The sequence below is a fragment of the Ailuropoda melanoleuca genome, chromosome X (assembly GCF_002007445.2).
Source record: "Ailuropoda melanoleuca isolate Jingjing chromosome X, ASM200744v2, whole genome shotgun sequence".
NCBI classification, from domain to species: Eukaryota; Metazoa; Chordata; class Mammalia; order Carnivora; family Ursidae; genus Ailuropoda; species Ailuropoda melanoleuca.
The window spans coordinates 50,517,015-50,537,260 of NC_048238.1; the positions used below are offsets into that span (position 1 = coordinate 50,517,015).

General features: G+C 57.3%; 1 protein-coding gene across 1 annotated transcript; it reads left to right on the top strand.

The window, feature by feature from the left end:
- Nucleotides 1-610: 610 nt before the first annotated feature.
- Nucleotides 611-13,591, top strand: EFNB1 (ephrin B1). Its single transcript, XM_002918003.4, has 5 exons — nucleotides 611-1,531; nucleotides 10,039-10,316; nucleotides 11,094-11,186; nucleotides 11,392-11,520; nucleotides 11,690-13,591. The coding sequence occupies exons 1-5, from the start codon at nucleotides 1,404-1,406 to the stop codon at nucleotides 12,100-12,102; spliced, it is 1,041 nt and encodes a 346-aa protein (XP_002918049.1). The 5' UTR covers nucleotides 611-1,403; the 3' UTR covers nucleotides 12,103-13,591.
- The last annotated feature ends 6,655 nt before the right edge of the window (nucleotides 13,592-20,246 follow it).

The following is a 20,246-nucleotide window of genomic DNA, read 5'->3' on the forward strand; positions in this document are numbered from 1 at the left end:
GAAGGCCTGGTCTCCAGGGGCAAAGAACGCACCTCCCACCCACTTCCATCCCGTACTTGACCTCTCTGAGTCTCCATCACCTACCGCTCTCCGTTTGTTTAGGACTCCAGGTCCAAGTGCAAGCAGACACTGCGTTGCGAGGTAAGAAGGAAGAAGGCCCACCAGAGCCCTACATGAGATGGGACGGGGAGCAAACAGGCCACTTTTGCCACAGAGGTAGGCACAGAGCAGGACTTCAAGGCTCCTGTGCAGGACTTCAGGGCTCCCGTGTAGAGAGAATGGAAGTACTTTCCAGGGATATTTGTGACAGGGCCTGTCTGGCCCAGGTCAGTGGGCCAAAGTGTTGACTAGGCGCGCGGGAGGAGAGCAGGCCGACAGCCCTAGAGGAACGCCAACTTCCCACGGGCTGAGCGCTCTGGGAACGCGACTAAACCTGACCCACCCCTAACCGCACGAGCCGCACTTTCAGATTGGTGCCATCGCGAGCACGGCGTCCTTAAGAGCTCCCAGAAGCCCCGCCCCCTTCCTGTTCTGGGGCGTGGCATGGGACAAGGACCCCGAGACGGAGCTTACTATTGGCTAAGAGGAGTAGGGTTGGCCTTGCGTTCGCCTGAGCAGGGGAGTAGACAGCTCAGCGGCAGCGGAGGGAGTCTATGCGCGCTGGACAGCAGTGGGAGGTGTGTGAGTCTCACACTGGCCGCAGACCTTCGGGCGCAATCGCCGGGGAGCTAGGACTCGGCGACGGGGCTGTGGGGCTACCCGGCCGAGGCTTCAGAAGCGCAAACTGATGGGACTAGTTCGCTCGGCTGCGTCTTCCCGCTCTTCCGAGTACACTGAACGGGGCCCCCGCTGAAGTAGAAGCTGTCGGGGGGGCGCGCAGCCCAGAGTCCCAGCGTGGCCTGGAGGAACGGAGACCGTGCCAGGGCGACCCAGCCGGGAGCCCCCGGACTGAGCTCGCGTTGTGAGGAGACTCCCACTTCTTCCGAGGGGCGTCGATCCTGGGACGGTCGAGGCGTCGGGGCGGCTACCGAGTCCTCAGTGGGGAGACCCAGTCAGGGAGAGGGCGCGCAGTCCCGAACGGTCTCGGGGAGCCAAGCAGAATCGGGCCGGATCACCCGGGGGCGCAGAGCCCCCGTCGCGCCTCGTGCGGCGGAGAGACTAGGGGAGCGAGCCCTCGGAAGCCGCAGCCGATGCCCGGGTTGGGGACGGCTGCCCAGTGAGTCCTCCTGGCCCGCCGGGCGGAGAAGAGCGACATCGAAGCCGGCGGGAGGGGAGCACTTCAAGGCCGGCGACTGCGGAGGATGGGCGCCTGAGCGGTTCAGAGCGCAGCGCAGCACGGGAAGGCGAGGCCAGTTTGCTGAGGAGGCGCCAGGGGATCCCAAGTGCAGCCTGCTCCCGGGAAGATGGCCCGGCCTGGGCAGCGTTGGCTCGGCAAGTGGCTTGTGGCGATGGTCGTGTTGGCACTGTGCCGGCTCGCCACACCGCTGGCCAAGAACCTGGAGCCCGTGTCCTGGAGCTCCCTCAACCCCAAGTGAGTAACTTATTGGCCCTGGTCCCTGGGGGTGGGAGGCACTCCTGCAGGGTGAGGCCACGCGCCCCCGAGTGCGTGTGGGGAGGTGTTTCGAGGAGGAGCGGCGCCCCATTTTGTCTCCGGCGTTTTCGAGTGTGTTTTCCTGCAGGCGGGCGGGGCAGGGTGCGGCAGGGTGGGGTGGGGGGCACTCAGCTGGGTTGTGACCCCTTGGCTTCCCCGCCCTCTCCTCCGCACGTCCCGGATCAAGTCGGGATGGTCGCGCCTGGTGGAGCTGGGAGTCCGGGCGCTCGAGGGCGCACCCGAGAGCTGGGTGGGGGAGAGAACGCATTCCCCTGTGGGGCCCCTGGGAACGTGGCGGTTTTCTCCGAGAGCCGCTCGAGGGGCGAGCTTGACCTGGGTGGGGGACGAGGCCGGAACACCGGTTTCTCGTTTGTTTAGCTGTGAAGGGACCACGGCTCGGGACTCCGCGCTTGGGGCGGGTGGCAGCGCCTGTATCCCCATTCCGGCTTCTCCCATTTCCATTTCTCTTTCTTTCCTCTTTGCCTCCCTAGCTTTTCGCTTTGCCGTCTCTTCTAGTCCCTCTTTTCTCCCTGCCGGGGCCCTGGAAGGACGGGCGCCGCTCCCAGGCTCACAAAGGCGGCCGGTGGAGAGGGGCGGAGTGGGAGAGGGATTTGTTGGGGAGGGGGGTTCGATCCAGCGCCCGTCGGGGGTCCAGTGGAGCCGGCGGCAGAGCTTCAAGGGCCAGCCCAGGCAGAGAGTGGCGTCCGAGCTGGCGAGGGAGGTGGGTGGGGGTAGAAGGATTCCTGCCCAGGCGGGTCCTGGTCGCTCCCCACCCTATGTCCCTCAGATTGGGGGGGCTATGCTTAGCTTTTCCCAAGGGGTTGGGGATGTAGCTATGTAGAGGAGATCCTTTCTTTTCTTCCTCCTCCTTCCCCTTCACAACACCCCCACCCCCCAAACAACACACACACCTTTTAGGGCGGTGGCTCAGTGGTTTCTGGGCTGTTAGTGAAGAGTCGCTGGGGCTGTGCAGTGACCTCTGGACCTTTTACTCTTTTGGCATTTGGGACTGGGGTTGGAATCCGGGGTCAAGATTGCTCTTCCTGTTTTGTGGAGGTCCTGGCAATGTGCGGATACCCTTACTTAGTGGGAAACTGGGGGGCTTTGGCCTGCCCTCTGTGCTCTCTGATTTTTGTATCTGGAAGCTCTTTCTGTCCACTCTCCTGGGCTCCCGGGCTAACTTCCCGGGCTCCTGCCTGCCTTGGCCTCTTAGGTTTCAGGGACAGTGCATCTCTCAGCCCTGGAGTGGGGAGAAGGCAGCTTCTCTAGTTTCCTATTCTCCTTGGTTGAGGTAGGGTCCTATTTACTGGTTTGTGAGATGGCTAAAACAAGGTCAGTGTAGAGGGTTCCGAAAGAGAACAAGGTACAAGGAAAGGGATTGACTGAGAATTTCTCCCCCACCCAGAAGCCAAACTGGGTGCAGGGCTCTCCGAACAGCAGGGAGTCAGGATAGTCTGGGGGCCCTGAGCTGCTTAGCTCAAGGGGAAAGGTTGTGAAGAGCCCAGTCCATCCCCCCCCCCCTTACAGGGGAGGTGGAGGCTGGAAATGCTCTCTCTTGAGCCAGGATAGCTGAAATCTGCCTGGGGTAGCCCATTATAGGGACTCATGGGAGTGACCTAATTGCTCTCTCGGGTCTCTAACCAGAGATAGCAGGCAGCTCCACAGCTGGAAAGGAGCCCTCCTGCAGAGTTGGGGGGGGGGGCTGGAAGAAACAAGATCTCTCTGAGCTTCTCCCTTTTTGTGTTTTGAGCCTTTAGTGCTCTGGACCAGTTTACAGGTTTTTGAGTTCTACCCACCCCACCATCTACTTCAGGCTGACGGCAGGCATCTGGACGTGGGGGGGGGGCGCTCAGTAGGACTCAGTAGGAGCCGCACAAATTCTGTTGCATAATTGAGCAGATCCTGAGAATGGTGGGGGACTGATCCTGGTGCCCCTGGGCACTCCCCCCAGTTCCATCCACGCCCAAGGGTCTGTGTGTGTTGGCTCATGGGGGGTGGGCAGGAGGACAGGAGGGAGGCACTACCCTCAGCTCCACTAGAGCTCTGGGGGCTGCCCCTGCCACCGCGCCCAACCCTCAGGCTGCCACAGCCTTTCAAATAAACAGTTTCTGTCTGTCTCTCCCCCTCTTTGCCTCCTGCCCGAGTTCTCCCTCTCAGGTCTGTGTCGGTTCACCCTCTCACACCCTCTGTGAGCCGCGCTCACCTCCCCTCTCCAGCTAGGCTCGCCTGCTCTCCCTCTTTCTCACACTCCCTCTCACTCTTAGTCACTCTCTGCCTCTTTTTCTCAAGTCCTTTTGTTTCTCGCACATGCCCATGCTCTCCCTCACAGGCTCATTTTCTCTCTTCCCTCCCCTCTTCCACCCTGCTTTTGGTCTCTTTCCTCAGCCTTGTCAGGAGCTGGCACCCCCCCCCACTCAAATCTCCCAATGCCTATAAACCTTGCTTAATTGCTTCCTTCTTGGGGGAAAAAAATCAAAATAAAGAAGTGGTGGGGCTGGGGGTATGTTTCCAGGTTGCAGGGTGCCTGCAGCCCTAGCCCTGACTGGGAGAGGGGAGCAGGAAGAGCCAGCTTAAGACTTCCAGGCTCTTTCCCAAATCGGTGCTGGGGTGTTTCAGTGTGGAAGTCCCTGGGTGGCTAGAGCTTCTGCCTCTCCTTTGCCCCTCTTGTCAGATTTGCCTGCTGACCACGGGGTGGGGAAGCAGGTTTAGTCCCACTACAGGTTGGGAGAAACCAGAATGTATGCATGTGCTTGGGTGGGTTGGGGGCTTGTGATGGAAGGTCCCAGAGCGGCCCCCTCCCCCAGCTTCTTCCCTGGAGAGCTTGGGGCAGCCGGCAGGCCTCACACTTGAGTCCTCAGCCAAGTCCAGCTGCTGCAGTTCAGTCTCTCAGTCCCATTCTGACCCCTTCCTGCCCCCCACTCAGGTTCCCCCACCTCCAGGGAGTGGGAATGTGCCTGAGATCACATTACACCTTCCCTATAAGGGGGTGGGGGTGGGGGGCTCGGCTTGGTGTCCAGGACCCTTGACTCCATCCAGCATGGGTGGGGGCAGCTGCAGACCCCAACCCAGGCTTGCCTGCTACAAGCCAAAATGTTGGTCCCAGCCCCCTCACAGCTGTTCCAGCTCACAGTCCTGGGGAGGCCAGCTCAGGGGGCCCCTTTCCGGGGCGGCTAGGGACCTGACCTCTTCTACTCTGTGGCTGATTGGCCACAGGTGGGGGCTTGAGAGTGATGGGAACCCAGCAGCTCCTAAAGTTTCCTGTTCCCGTCCCTCCCCACCCCCACCCCAGGCAGCCCGGCCAGGGCAAGAAGGGCCTGTGAAGCTGGGCTGGGAGCTAAATGGAGGATTCCCTGTTTCCCCTCAGGTTCTCCACTGCCTCCTCAGCTCAGGTGGATGGGGATGGGCAGGCCCTGGATGCTACTGTTTTCTGGGGTTGGGACTACGGAAGGGGTGTGCTAGCCAGGAGGCTGCTTGTTGCCATGAGAACACCAGGTTCGGGGGAGGGTCCACTCTGTGATTATTAGGGGAGCTGAGGTGGGGGGATGCTCACCAGCCACAATCTGGGTTCCTGGACCTGGGCACCATAGCAGCCCCTCCTGTGTGTGTTTTCAGAGTGGGCATTTGGGGGTGGGGGTGCCAGCAGCCAGGAGCTGAAGCTCCTTTAGCTTCTTACTTCTCGATGGTACTATGTTTGGCAGGCTAACTTAACAGTCAGGCAGCACCTTGCTTCTTACAGAGCATCCTCATATGTAAGTTCATTAGTGGTTCCCAACAGCCCTAGGGAGTAGGAATTGCCCCCATTTCCAGATGAGAAGGCCTGTGCCTGGAAGAGGGAAGTGACTTGTCTAGACTCAGCTCATAGGGGTAGAGCTTGCTGTTTGCCATTCTTTCCATGCCATCCTGCTACCTTGGAATCTAGGAGAGATAGGAATTCAAGGTGGGGTTTGGAAAGAGGTGCCGGCTCCCTGCCCCTGGGTTCCCCTCTTACCTCACAGGTGTGTGTGCATCTGTCCTTGTGACTCAGGCCCTGCCTACGTGGGATGAGCAGTGCCCTGGCTTCCTCATTTGCTTTTGCTAGGTCTGCCTCTGAGGGCAGCCTGCTTAGGTGACCTGAACTAGAGGCAGTCCATTCACCGCCTGGCACTCTCCCTCCTGAGCTCTGAACAGCACCTTTGGTTCCTCTCTGGGCCAGGAATCTCATTTCCTCCCAGGGATCCCACAGAAAGCAGACAACGAGCAAAGGAGTTTTAAGCTCCCCAGTGGACCCAAGTATGAGCCTTGTGGGGCAGAGAGGAGGGCAAAGGTCAGTGTAGGTGGGGAGGGCGACTTCCTCTGGGTCTCTCCTGGCTTCCCTGCCTCTGACAGTGCTGCGTGTGTGCCAGGACCCAGCTGCTGTTCCTGCCCACCCACGCCTGGGCGGGCACTGCTGGGACACGCCAGGCCTGCTCCTGCCGCCTCGGGGGCTGGGTGGAGCTGGGGGAATGAAAGAGGAGCCTTTAATTTGGGGGCTCCCCACCCTTGCTGGGATGAGAGCAGACTTGAGCTCTGGCTTGGGGTCTGTCCTCCACTCGTCCTGCCACTCTGTGGGTGCAGGCGCAGTGCTGCCGGGGTCACCAAAGCAAGGCTAGAGTCTTCTACCAAACTTGGACTGGCACGGCCTGGGACCGGGCTCTCCCTTCATCCACTCTCTGACCACCGGTTCCTAGAGGTTGTGGGAAGGGTGAAAGGGAAGGAAGTGTGGGCCTGGTGGAGCATGGGCACCTTTCTGGGCATGACCCGCATAGCTGCAAGCTGGCCCCACTGCAGATTGTATGGGTTTGGGTGGAGAGGGGCTCAGCTGGACGAAAGAAGCAGGAGGGCAGTTGGCCTCTGAGCAGGCTACTGCCCCAGACCCTTCAGGATCCTCCTGTCCCAGGATTCTTACTAGCAGTCATGGCAGCACTTCTCCGCTCAGTAGAAAGGCTGAGGGACAGACTTGGACTAAGGTGGAAGAGCAGAGGTAGGCCATTAGAAGGAGCTGGAACACTCCGGCTGCCTCCCCCAAGTCCCTTTACTCCCTGGGGTGGCTCACTGGGGTCCTGGGGCTATCAGAAGCTAAAGAGGGAAGGCCTCAGGGGTTACCATGGCGACCTGCTTCAGGCTTCCTGCTGGGCCTTGTCAATCCCCTTATTTTCCAGAAAAGGGCTTTGTCTGGGGGTGGCCCCAGGCAAGAAAGCTTGGCTTGATAATGGGGGAGTAGTAGTTTTTGAAAAGTGGGGCATAAAGAGTTTAACTTGGGGACAATCTCTTCCTCCTCCTCTCTTGCCCCTACTCCTAACCTGACATGTATGACGGGAGACCTGCAGGCTCCCCCCGTATAGTATGACTAGTGTTGTACCTGGCTTCAGGCTTTGCTCTCACTGGCTACATACCTGCCCCTTCGTGTCCCCTTGCCACTTTCCTGGGCTTCTCATAGGCCAAGAAGCAGTTCTCCTGATGTTGGAGAAGATGCTGAGGAGGCACCATTATGGGGGATGAGGGTCAGGGAAGGCAGGTCTCATCCGGCTCCTCTTCCTTCTGCACTTTAGGGGAAGGTGAGTTTCCCTCTGCCAGCTGCTATGCAAATGAACAGATGAATATTTATGAAGTCTTCGGAGGTTGAAGAGAGTCTGAGGGGGGTTAGGGGCAATAGTCCTCTTTCCTTCCTCCTCCTCCATACACTGTATAGACATCTGTTTCCTCGATGTCTCTGGATTCAAGGTAGAGCCCCCAGTAGCTGGGAGCCCTGTGTTTCAGTCCCGGAGCTCTAGAGCCTGAGCGGCCATAGATGTGCTCAGAACAGCTAAGCCTCCCTGGTGAGGAAGCCAGGGCCAAGTGGTTCAAAATGTGAGCCAGCCTGTACCCCTTCGCATGCCCTCTGGGTACCTGCCATTACCTCCATGGAGAGTCTCGTTGAAGTGCAGCTATGCAAGGATTCAACCAAGGCTTTAGGTCTTCTTAGACCTGTAGGGGTTAACGTCCTGGGTGAGGGTAGCCTCCTCCAGTTGGCTTTGAGCATCTCTCTTCCATAGGGATGTTCATGTGATCACTCCCTCCCTCACATGAGGAGCCCGAACTCAGTGGGTCTCAAAGGTTCCTCTGGCTCTGAGAAGTTAGGAGTCCTCTAATCCTGCTGTCTGGGTGGGCCCAGTGTGAGGCTGGGGAAGTGAAAACTGCCTTGGGAATTATAGGGGCGTGGGGTGAGGGTGTTCCCTCTCCGATGTTTGTAGGGGCCTTCATCCCATGCCTGCCTCCTTTCTGGCCCTCTGGAGTGCAGTAAAGCTAGGTACTAAGGGAAAGACCTTCTTGTTGTGGTTTTTACCCTCCTGTACAGCAAGATGGCAGGTCTCAGCTTGTTGAAGCCTCATTTAACATGGAGGGAGGGCTGCCTTTCTTCATCTACTTGGTCTAGATTCACCTCCTGGGGTAGCATTTGCCTCCCTGGAGTGAGGCCCTGAGCTCCCGGTAGGCCCTCGTACCTTGTGGTCCCCAGTGCGCAACGGGCCCCCAGGAAGTGGAGCCATGTTCTCCTGCTGTCAGCTCCGTTCTCTTGAAGCACTGCTTCCAACCCTTCATTGTCCTTGCTGGAAGGTCTGTCCCCAGTGGGATGAAACTCATACTGCTTGTTGTGACACTTGAGGTCCCTCTGTCTGGCCCGAGCTGAGCTTTCCCACCTCTTCTTCTGCTTCTCTCTACCAGTTGTGGGGCCAGTCACTGGCCTGGGGTTTGTGTTCCAGCCACTCCTGTCCACTCTTGCTCTGTGTTAACTTCTTACCCGCCCCCACAGGACGCACTTTCATTCTGCTTCTTCTGAGGAACCATCTCCTGTCAGATGAATTGTCTCCTTGCTCTCACTGCCTCCAGCCCTTGCAGTTTGAACCACCATCCTCCCACATAACCTACAGATAGCCTGGTACTGTCTGTTGCTAAAGCATGGACCATTTTTACTTTTCTGACCCACAGCAGACAGTAAAATCCTCCAGGATGGGGCCATCGCTTCTCTTCCTCTCGCCTCCCCCTGCCGCCGTCACCCAAGACTGGCCTCATTGGTACTTGCTGTTAGTATCTTACCTCTTGGCAGACTAGACTGTTTCTAAGCAGGGGTCAAACATGTTGAGTGCTTACTACGTGCCATGCACTCTGCGTGCACCATTGCACTCCCTCCACAATCCCAGGGGGATAGGGCTCTTACCACTGCCAGTTTATAAGTGAGGAAACTGAAACTCAGGGAGATCAGGCAGCTCATCCAAGGTCACAGAGCTAGGAAGGGCCCTGTCTGTCTGGTTCCAAAGTCTGTCTGCTTTCTCCTTCCATGCTATTGCCTTGCTCCCAGCTCCAGCCTGCCCAGGCTCAGAAATGGCCAAGAGAGCAGCACTGTTGTACTGTGTGCTTAGGTAAGGAGAGAGTGATATGAATAGATGGGCTTGGGCAGTTGCCTTCCCTCTGCTGTTCCCTGTGCCAGGCCTTCAAGATTAGAAGATGAACCTGGCTTGGAAGGCATTTGTCCATCTCCCTCAGGATCTGGAACAGAGGCAGATGTGGAGGTGGGGGGATTAGAACACAGAGGTGTGAGGTTCCTGGGGCCCTATCTTAACGTGATCTGTTGTTTGTGTTTGGGCCCCTTCTCCCCTCCCTCTGTTCTTTTTAGGACTGAGACTGGTCAAGTTTCGGGACTCAGGTTTCTCACATTATGGGCCTTTGATGGGTCTCCCCTCTAAGACACTGGGCTGTGGGTATGGGGAGTGGGGAGAGCTGTGTGCAGTCGCACCTGGCCAGACACTGTGCCCATTACCCCTTGGTTCCAGGCGATGCCTGTTCCTAGCTCCCCATCATGCCCAAGATTAGCACGGATGGGAGAGAGGGCTTGGGTACCAGACAGGTTGAGCTCCCCCAGTTGTAGTCTGGGAGCCATAGGGGTGGTGGCTAAGGCATGTGTGGGCTTGTGTGTGTGTGTGCGTGCACACGTGTGCACACACACACGCATGCGCACTCACACACACCATGTATTTGTATGCATGTGTGCACATACACATATGTGTGCTGGAGAGATGGTAGCAGTGGCTCTGAAGGAGTGTGAGTGTGATGGGGGCGGGAGGAGAACAGGGCTGCCAGCTTGACACCATTGGCCACGTCAGCCCCCTGCGGAAATACCACATTAGGACAAAAGGCTCCCCCAGCTAGGCAGTGCCCCACCCTGCCGAGCAGTCAAAGCCTGGCAGCCTTGCCCATGGGCCACCCCTTCCACACCCTGCTGGCAGTGTTATTGTCTCTTCTCACCCCCAGTCTGAGGATGGAGGAAGGACAGAATGCCTATCCTTGCCATCTCTACCCAGTCAGCTCAGCCTGGTCCTCCTCATGTGCGCCCCCAATTCAGGGGATGGCCCGGGACTCCCGACCCTGAGGCTGACCATGTCTTCCCTTCTGGGCAGGTTCCTGAGTGGGAAGGGCCTGGTGATCTACCCAAAGATTGGAGACAAGCTGGACATCATCTGCCCCCGAGCGGAAGCGGGGCGGCCCTACGAGTACTACAAGCTGTACCTGGTGCGGCCCGAGCAGGCGGCTGCTTGCAGCACTGTGCTTGACCCCAACGTGCTGGTCACCTGCAATCGGCCAGAGCAGGAGATCCGCTTCACCATTAAGTTCCAGGAGTTCAGCCCCAACTACATGGGCCTGGAGTTTAAGAAGCACCATGATTACTACATTACCTGTGAGTCCTTCCTGTCACAGGCTCCTCTCTTATCCAGTAGCAGTAGGAGCTTCTAAGTAGTCCAGTGAGACAGCACATGGCCTATCCTGGTCCGGTCCCCTCTGCAGACTGGCATCCTCTCCTTCCAGCCTGGCCTTGGGCTTCTGGCCCTAACATCGGCCAAGGGGGTGGCTGCCAGCTCACGTTGGCTCTAGGAGTTGGGGGGCAGGAGACTCCAATTCACGGTGCCCTCTAGCTACCTGAGGTCTCATCTCGGGAATGGCAGAGTTGGCAGAACCCTTGGGCATTAGCTGGCTGTTGGGCCTTTCTCTTCGTGGGACACTGGCCCCAAGAGGTGAAGGAGCTTCTTGCCCCACGTCACTCGGGAAGTTAGGAATAGTACTGGGACGCCAGCCTGGTTCACCTGAATGGATTCCTTCCAGTCTGTATAGGAGCCTCCCCCATGATTCCGGTTCTGATTGTTTTGCCTCTGAGCGACATCGCCCAAAGAGAAGATACCTTAGTGTCCACTGAGAAAGAAGGGCTAAGGCCTGGTCATGCTAAAGGAGCAGCACCCTTGGGGGAAGCACTAGTTTCTGACGTGGGCTGGGCCGGGCCGGCTACTCTGTTCCCAGCATGAGGGAGACAAGCGGAAAGGTTTGTGGGTAGGTGGGAGCCGCTTGCCACCCCCCAACTCCCAGTTCTGTTCTGTTCTTATGGGCTAAGAGAGCACTAGGATTTCTCGGTCATGTGGGCAGACCTTTCTTTCCCTCTGACTTCTCTGGCCTCCTATTACAGCTACATCCAATGGGAGCCTGGAGGGACTGGAAAACCGGGAGGGAGGCGTGTGCCGTACACGCACCATGAAGATCGTCATGAAGGTTGGGCAAGGTGAGCGCCCGGTGCGAGGGCTCCCTAGTTGAGCCTTTGCAACAGATGTCCCTGGCTGGGTATGGGTGTGTTTGGGAGTAGGGGAGGGGCAATAGGGTCAGAGTATCTGAGGTCTGACATACCTGTTCACTGTTGGCTCATGCTGGATGAGTGAAGCTCCTATGCTAGTGGGGGCCCCTCTCACCCGTCCTCTCCCCACCCCCAGACCCCAATGCTGTGACGCCTGAGCAGCTGACCACCAGCCGGCCCAGCAAGGAAGCAGACAACACCATCAAGATGGCCACGCAGGCCCCCAGCGGCCGGGGCTCCCTGGGCGACTCTGATGGCAAGCATGGTGAGTGGATAGGTGACTCCCGAAGGGCAGAAGCCATTTTCTGAAAGGCAGCAGTTGCCTTTTCAGGCCCTGTCTCTGAAGGGAGGCGGGACGGGGCCCGGCCTGAAACGGGCAGCGTGTCCCTGGGGCCCACAGCCGACCATGTCTCCCCTCCGTCCTCTTTCCTCAGAGACTGTGAACCAGGAAGAGAAAAGTGGCCCAGGGGCAAGTGGAGGTGGCAGTGGGAACTCCGACAGCTTCTTCAACTCCAAGGTGGCCCTGTTCGCAGCCGTCGGCGCCGGCTGCGTCATCTTCCTGCTCATCATCATCTTCCTGACAGTTCTGCTACTGAAGCTGCGCAAGCGGCACCGAAAGCACACGCAGCAGCGGGCGCCTGCCCTCTCACTCAGTACCCTGGCCAGTCCCAAGGGGGGCAGCGGCACGGCGGGCACCGAGCCCAGCGACATCATCATCCCCTTACGGACTACAGAGAACAACTACTGCCCCCACTACGAGAAGGTGAGTGGGGACTACGGGCACCCTGTCTACATCGTCCAGGAGATGCCACCCCAGAGCCCAGCGAACATCTACTACAAGGTCTGAGGGCCCAGCGTGGCCTCGGGCCCCCGAGGGACAGTCGGCCAGGACTGCACCTCTCCTTTCTCCCCTACGCTCCCTCCCCTGACCAGCTGTGCCCACCTTTGTATTTAGTTTTGTAGTTTCTTGGCTTTTATAATCCCCCTTTTGTCCTTCCCCCCCCCTGGGCTTCGGAGGGGGGTGCTTGTGCTCCCAGCCCCCATGCTCTTGTGCCTTCCCCCTCTGGCCAGGCCTCTGGGCTCTGCAGGGGCGCCCCTTCTTGGAGGGCAGGGTTGGACGCTGATGGACAGCAGGCAGGAAGATGCCCCCCTGGCCCTGCCTCCCCCACCCCCTTTCCCTCCTTCCCAGGACTGTTTGTCCGCTATCATCACTGTTTTTAATGTTTTTGTGTTCATTTTTTAGCTGTCAACTCATTTTCATCTGTTTTTTAAAGAAAAAATGGAAAAATGGAAAAGGCAGCCCCTCCTTAGGCTTTCTGAGCCTGGCCCAGCCCAGTTTAAGGGAACTGGGGCAGGATGTGGCCAGCCAGGAAGCAAAGGATGGCATTTCTTTTATAAATTCCTTGGTATTTGGGGGAGGGGTGGCAGGCCAGAGCCATTCTTGCCCATGAGGGAAGACAAGAGTGCCGTTGGGCAAAATGTCTCACCCTGCCCTCCTGACCCTCCTTCTACAAAGCTGATCTTGGCAATGGGGTAGTGGCTGCCACCCTTCCACCAAAAAAGAAAAAAAACATCTCTTCCTTGTGGGATTCTTGGGCATCTCCTGCCTCCCTCACTCTCACGGTAATTAATGTCTTAATTGGCTGTTGCCTGGGGAACAGGAGAGCTGCTGCAGGCAGATGACCTCATGGGGGTGGAGGGAGGTGAGGTGCCCAGGTGGCTATTTGCCCTGCAGAGCTGGGAGTTCCCCCTCTCCCTCCCCTCCCTGTTCTCTTCCCGCCTTTGGCATCCTTTGGCCTGGTGGGGAAACAGAGGCCCAGGGCAGAGACCTAAGCGGGTATAAGGCCGGGCGGCCTGCTCCTTTTCTAGGCTCTAGCACAGGTGGGTGCCCCCTCAACCCAGCTTCTGCTGGCCCCTCCAATCTTGGGCCGGGGCCTGGAAAGAGGAAGACGCTGCCCAGGGCTGGGCCAGCACGCCGTGCACTTTGACCCCAGCTCCTTGCCAGCACGGCTGCTAACAGACTGCCACTTGAGTGCGCTTTGCAGGCACTCCCAGAGTGGCCTTGGACGGAGCTGGGCCTTACACCATCCACCTCCACACTGCCTCCTGGCCAGCTGCCCACCCCAGTGCCAGGTGGGAGAGGGAGCGAAACAGCCAGCCCCTTCCAGGTGGCAGTCGGAAGGGTTTTTTGTTTTTGTTTCTGTTGCCATTTGTGTAAATACTAGTCTTTTTGGAAGAAATAATGTAAAGATGTTTTGTATAAACTCTGAATTATTTTCTTGTTGCTTTTTTCTTAGAAAAAAATGAGAACTAAAAAAAAAAATTAACCACATGGAGAAATGGGTGTAAAATGGTGTCATGATGTTGGGGAATGAGGTGTGAGTATGTGAGTTGCGTGCGTGTGTGTGTGTGAGAAAGAGAGAGAGAGTTCCTGTGCCCAAATCACTGAAGATATGGGCAGGTATGGAAAGAGGGTGGCATTCCTAGCGGAGCAAGATGTTTCAAGTATCTTATGCCTGCCCTGTTCTGCCCCCCCCCCAAGTTCCTCTGCCATCTCGTTCTGCTGGAGCCTGCGACCCTTTCTCCCCTGTCCATCCTGTCACCTCCATGGCACAGGTCCTGAGCATCTGCCCAGTCTGTCATTAGGCCCTGCTAGAGAGAGTTGATGGGAGAGGGGGTGTTCCCATGGGGACCTGGGTGTGTCCGCCAGCACAGCCACCACATGGCTGGAGCTACATCTGGGACCTGCTGGCAGGCCTGGCCCTGCCCTGCCTCAAGACACCTAAAGGTGGATAGAAATAACTTTCCAAGAGCTGGCCCCAGTACCCACTGGGGTTGCTTGAGGCCACCCGGTTCACTTCTTAGCAGGGAGAATCTTCCTCTCTTGTCTTGTCCACATCAGAGTCCTCACTGCGGCATACTTAGGGGCTTCTGGCTGGCAGGTGAAGCCCTAGAGCTAGGCAGCCGTATGCAGCTCTCCCACCCACAGGCTGATGGTCCAGGAGTGTGGTGGGGGCCATGAAGAGGGTCTGGCCCCAATCCCACAACAGAGAGGCAGACTGGCAAGGGCCTGGGGCCTTCCTGCTGCCATCTGGGGGTGGGGAGCTCCCTGTAGAGATGGCCAAGGCAGATGTCAGGAGAGGAGGCAAGTGAGATCCCAGTAGCCAGAAATGGGTAAGAAGGCACTAGAGGAAAGAAGAAGGAGGAAGGAAGGGGAGGGTTAGTTAGTGACCCAGAGCAGGAAGCTTCAGAGAACCAGCCAAGGTGCAGGCAGGGCTGTGAGGGAAGTGGGAAGCGCAGGGAGAGGCAGGGGGAGGAGAGCCACGGGGACTGTAGGGTGAAGGGAAGTGAGGCTGCGCTGGAGCGGGGCTGGAGCAGGGCTGGGCTCCGCTGGGGTGCTCCTGGAGCCAGCTGGGGCAGAGGCTGTTTATTTGGTTTCTCATTAACCAAAGGAAGTGCCTGGATCAGATGGGGCCTCTGTTACTTGACTGCCTGCCCAGAGTGGGGCCCCCAGCCTGGGTCAGGGGGTCTTTAACCAGGGCTGGTTCAGGCCAAGTTGATGTCTCTAACTGATGTGGAACCTGACCCCGGTTGGGTGAGCCCTTCATGCACTTCTGCAACTCAGTGTCCTTAGGTGGTCCCCCACCCAGCCCATGATATCAGCTGCCTTCAGCCTACCGGTGGGGGGTCGAGTTCCTGGGGGACCCTTGGGAGTAGCTGTGGGGGTGTGAAGTAAAATCTGCGGGAGAGAGCAGGGGAAAGTGTGGGGCCATCTTTCCAACAGCCCAGATTTGTGACTGGCTGTTCCCACTTGCCCTGGCCGGGGTGCCGCGGCTGGCGCTGGTTTGGGCTCGGTGCCCGAGCTGTGCTGGCCACACAGCGGTGCTCCGTAGCTCCTTGTGGCAGAGTGTCCTTCACCCGGACAGCGCCTGCCACTTGTTTCAAACACTTACCTTACACACATTATGTCACCGAGGCTCATAAACCTTCCTGTGAGGGTGGACAGTGGGGAATTATTTGCCTCATATATGAGATGAGGAAACTGAGACCCTATCAGGGGCAAGGACTTGCCCAGGAACACACGTCAAGCGATCCAGAGAGCTAGGACTGGAGCCCAGGCCTTTTTCTACAACGTGAGCAAATAGAAGTTCCTTGAAAGTGATTCTCCTTCTCCCCACCCCCTCGCCCCTTCCCCTGTCTCAGGTGAGACCGAGCAAGTGTGCTTCCGAGCTTCCTTCGGACCTTGAAGAACAGGGGCCCTCCCCCACCTTCCCTTCCCAGCTGTGTGGGTCAGAGAGAGACCAAGCTGAGCCAGGTGGAGGCAGGAGGTGTGAGCCTCCTGTGGTGGGGCCCAGACCAGCCCCACCCTCAGCTCTCCTTCCTGTCCCAGCTGAGCCCAAGCTCCTGGTGAGTCAGGGATAGAGGATGCTTTCCAGGTGAGGGTGGGGCTGCCTGGCTTCCTCTGCAGGCTGAGCCCAGATCACCGACGAGGCAAGCTGGGCAGGTACTAACCAGGCCTCAGTTTCCCTTGAAAGGATGGGACTCGTGGCGATGGAAAACCAGGCCTCTTTTGATTTATTGCACTGGTCCATTTTATGCTCACAGGAGGCCTCCCCGAGGATGTGGATGGCCTGGCACACTCAAGGCAGGGACCTGAGGGTGGGCCGAGGAACCCAAGGAGAGACCCCGGCCCCACTGGGACCATTCTCGGTTTGCCCCGGCTGAGCAAGTGGCCCTTTGGCCACCTGGCATCAGTCACTCTCAGAAATCCAGCCTTGCCTGCCCAGCCTCCTGTCCTGCCCAGGCACGTCACAGTCCCACTGACACCCCAGCTGAGTCAGCCCCAGCCGGCCGGGGGACCCTCCTTGCCCATCTGCTGCGGGTCTCCTGTACAGCTGGCCATTAGATCTGGGAGGGGGCTGGAGCCCCAGCTGGTGCTTGTTAGGTTGGCTCCCCCTTTGGGAGGCTGCTGAGGGGGAGACCAACCTCCACCCAGGACAGGGGTCACGGATCCCAAACTGAAAGCAATTTAAGGGCATGGGGGGAGATAGTAATTATAGGTTCTGTTTCCAATGGTTAATTACCCAGCTGGCAAAGAGAAAGAAAAGAGGAAAAGCTGGGGGGTGGGGGGAATAAGGAATGTGTGAAGGGATATGGGAGGGTGGGAGGAGCTTGCTGCAGGTCCCTCTGATAAAGGGGGAGCCCAGCCTGAGAGGCTCGAGACTGAGGGCCTGTGCCAGCTCCAACATGACTCTTTCTGACTAGAGGCAGGCAGGTCCCTATTTCTTTGGGCCTTAGTTTCCCTGTCTGGGTAATGAGGGGTAGAACAAGATTTTTTCACCTATTCAGAAAATATTTACTGAGCACCTACTATATGCCAGCGGGTGGTCTGGGCATTGGGGTACAGTGATGAACAGGATGGACAAGGTCCCTGCTATGAGGGACCTCACATTCTAGAAAGGCCTTTAGGTGCCTGGTTAGCTCTAAAAGTCTTTGTGTGGGGATGGGTCGTGGGAATGTGAGAGGCAGAATAGAAGGTACACAGTTAGAAACTTGGGTTCTAAAGTTAGCCTTTCATGCATTCATTCACCCATTTTCCCCCCATAAAATGTTGAATGCTGGGCACGTAGTAAGCACCAATAAATGCTACCTGTTGCTTTTCTCATGAGGCAGGGAATGGACAGTTGGGTTGCGCTTCCTGGGGACCGCAAGCCCCTGGCTGTTCCCATCATCACTGACCAAAGCTGGCCTTTTGCAAAGTTCCTGAACATCCTCATCAGAAGTTATCCTGAGGCTCCAGTCTCCGGGCTGCCTCCCCTAGCCCCTGTCCCAGGTTCCTGGGTTGGGGGCTGGGGCAAAATATCCCCGTAACAAACACTTCCAAAGCCAAAGTAGAAGAGGTGTGTCCTTAGCCCTTGCTACTACCCCTGTGGCTCCGTGGGCTCGTCTCTCCCAGCCTCCCTAGAGGCAGTACTTGAGGAACTGTCTTCTGAGAGAGGAGCTGCCTCTTTTCTCTGGCCAGGGGCCTAGGGAGAGGCTCCAGATTACCAGGAGAAGCCAGGGAGATCCTGGAATCCACCCCGCATCACAGGGATTTCACGCCAGTGGGGTTCTGCTGGGCAGAGCCTTCGCTCTCAGGGGGACTACCAGATTTCCCTGGCTGCCCTCATGCCTGTTCAGTAGAATCTAAGAGGTCAGAGGCCAGGAAATGGTAGAGCTAAGACTTTCCCAGGAGCTCCTTTCCAGACCAAGACCCTTATGGGGAAACTGAGGCCCAGACACAAGAAGGGACTTATTACCCAAGGCCACACAGGGAGGACCGGTCGAACCAGGCATCAGAAGCAGCTCCTTTGCCTCTCGCTCTTCCACACTGTTGCTTTGTTCTCTCCGAATCCCCAGAAGTTTGTGCCTGTGAGTGAACCAAACAAATCTGTATATACACAATATTTATATTGACAAACTATGGAAATTTACACAAGGCAATTACTGAAACAACACATTATACATAACCCTGAGGGAAACGTGGCCCTGGGAGGTTTAGGCCTGGTCGCAGCCGACCTGGAAAATGCACTAAGAGTTTGCCCCATTCCCTGGAGGCCCCTCTCCTGTGGCACCTCACACAGCTCTGAAGTCACTCGGTACAATAGACTGGGGCCCACTGTGGAGGCCAGACCCGCTGGTTCATGGCCCAGACCCAGAACTGGGCATTTCAGTTGGACGGGGCCCTAAAGATAAGGCGGCTCACCCTTCCCTGGGAGACAAGTCTCCTGTGCACACCTCCGGGACCTTCCTCCCTCCCTCCCTCCCTCCCCCACCCAGGCAGCCAGCCTGGGCCTCTCAGGCCAGCCTGACAGTTAGCTGTCCTTGCCCTGTCTTCAGCCCCCCTGCACACTCTAATAGCCATGGCAGTAACATGCTTTCACATGCAAATTGCTATGGAATTCTCAGCCCCTGCTGGTGCCCCAGCCCCCAAGGCCTCCCCCTGGGCAGATTCAGAGAAGAGAATGGAATCTTTCAAGTTGTAAGGGCGTTTAGAGACCTCCTAGTCCAGCCCCCTTGTTGGATGGATGGGAAAACTGAGGCCCGGGGAGGGAAAGAAGGAACTGCCCACAGTCACACAGAAAGTTCAGCAGGACTGGCCTTCACCCAGGTCTTCTGACTTCCAGCGCATTGCCTCTTCAAACCACCACACAGCCTCCCAATACCCCTGAACCCCCCCCCACCGCCTCTCCGCCATGGGCTGTTTACTGTGGACTCTGGGATCCCTTCCTCTAGCACAGATGCTCAACTGAGGCACTTCCCAGTGGGGCCTGGGAGGGTCGAATCCAGAGAAGAAAAGGCCAGAGGTATCTATAACCTAGGGGCATTGCCTAGGGAAGGGAGCCATTCCATTCTCCTTTGAAACAGCCAACAGGCAGGATTTGCTCATTTCTCGCTCTATACAACACCCCACCACCCCCATCCCCTGATCCAGGCCAAACTGCTCTCACTACCCTCCCACCTACCCACTTACACCCCCCCCCGCCCCCGGGGTTCCCACCATCTGCCCCAGCAGGCCTGCCAAGCCACACCAAACCTTCTTGGGCCCTAGCCTCACCAGATCTTCCTAACTTCATGTACAATCACTCTGCTGGAGTTGTCACCAGTAAAACCTGGGCCCCAGAAGGTGTGGGAACCCAGGTCCGAGCTGCGGGATGGAAAAATCTCCCTTTCTTTCAGTTAAGCTGAAACAAGATCAGAATTTTCTGCAATGAACTTTACAAGGGAACAAAAATAAACACCAAAGGGGGAAAAAGAGAGCAGTTTACAGAGCACAGGTGTCCGCTCCCACCTCAGCCATCGTCTTGGCACAGACGGGCCTCAGCTAGAAACTTCAGGGTTAATCCTGTAGTTCTGCCTCTGAACCAGCTCTTGGCTCTGCGCATTGCTGACCACCCCTAACGCCACCACTCTGGTTCAAGCTTCCTTCACCTCCTGCCCGGACTGTGGCAATAGCCCCCCACCTGGTCTCCCTGCCTCCAGCCTGTCCTCCTGTCTTGCTACACAGCAGCCAAAATGAGCTTTCCCAATCCTGATATTGTCCAATTCTGTTCACCTTCCAAATGTGTCAATCATCCATCGCCTCCTAGGCATGGGTATTGGGGCCCCAGGAGATCTGGCCCCTGCCCGTATTTTAAGCTTTGAACCTTTCATCCTTCCACGCCATACTCACCTTACATCCCAACGACAACCTACTCACTGGTCCCTGACCAGGACAGGCAGGCACCCTTAAGCCTCTGAGACTTTCTGGATGCGCTACCATCGGCCCGAAATGCCCACCCACTTGCCCTTGGCCTGGCAAATTCCTATTGCTCCTTCACGAGCTCTTCTCATCCACAAATCCGGGCAAAGGTAGGATTCTCTTCTCAGCTCTCTCAGTGCTTCTGCTCACGCTATGTGGCCCGTGTCTGTTTCCCCCACTAGATTGTGAGCTTCTGGAGGTCAGAAACGCTGTCTAGTTCATCTCTGTGTCTCCCCTAGAGTGAGGCCCAGAACAGAGTTTAGTACAGAGGCAGGATCAAGACACTTTTGAAACAGTTGTCGCATTGAGGGGACTTGGATGGGCTGGGACTGTCATCCCAGGGTCCTGTCCCTGCCCCTCTACCTGCTTACATTTCTGTCCAGCCAATCTGGAGTGTCGACGTCTTATCATATTACCCTACAATAACAGGGAACATTGACTGAGTCCTTATTATGGGCCAGGCGCTCTGCTCAACACTTCACGCACATTACTCCATTGACACCTCAGGTCTCAATGAGGTTCCAGAAGAGGGCCTTATCTCAGATAGGGCTATGATTAGCCCCATGCTACAGATCCGGAAGCTGAGGCTCAGAAAGGGGGCACATGGCTAGAAGTTGCAGAGCAAGGATTGAACTCAAGAGGCCTGACTCCAGAGTCCAAACGCTTAGGTACTTCGCCACGCTGCTGAGGTGAGGGGGAGGTGCTGGCCA

What these genes read in the sequence shown, in the direction of transcription:
- EFNB1 (XM_002918003.4), top strand. Translation starts at nt 1,404, where the DNA reads ATGGCCCGGCCTGGGCAGCGTTGGCTCGGCAAGTGGCTTGTGGCGATG. An exon ending in CCATGATTACTACATTACCT is followed by an intron (nt 10,317 to 11,093) that starts GTGAGTCCTTCC and finishes CTCCTATTACAG; the next exon opens with CTACATCCAATGGGAGCCTG. An exon ending in CGACTCTGATGGCAAGCATG is followed by an intron (nt 11,521 to 11,689) that starts GTGAGTGGATAG and finishes CTCTTTCCTCAG; the next exon opens with AGACTGTGAACCAGGAAGAG.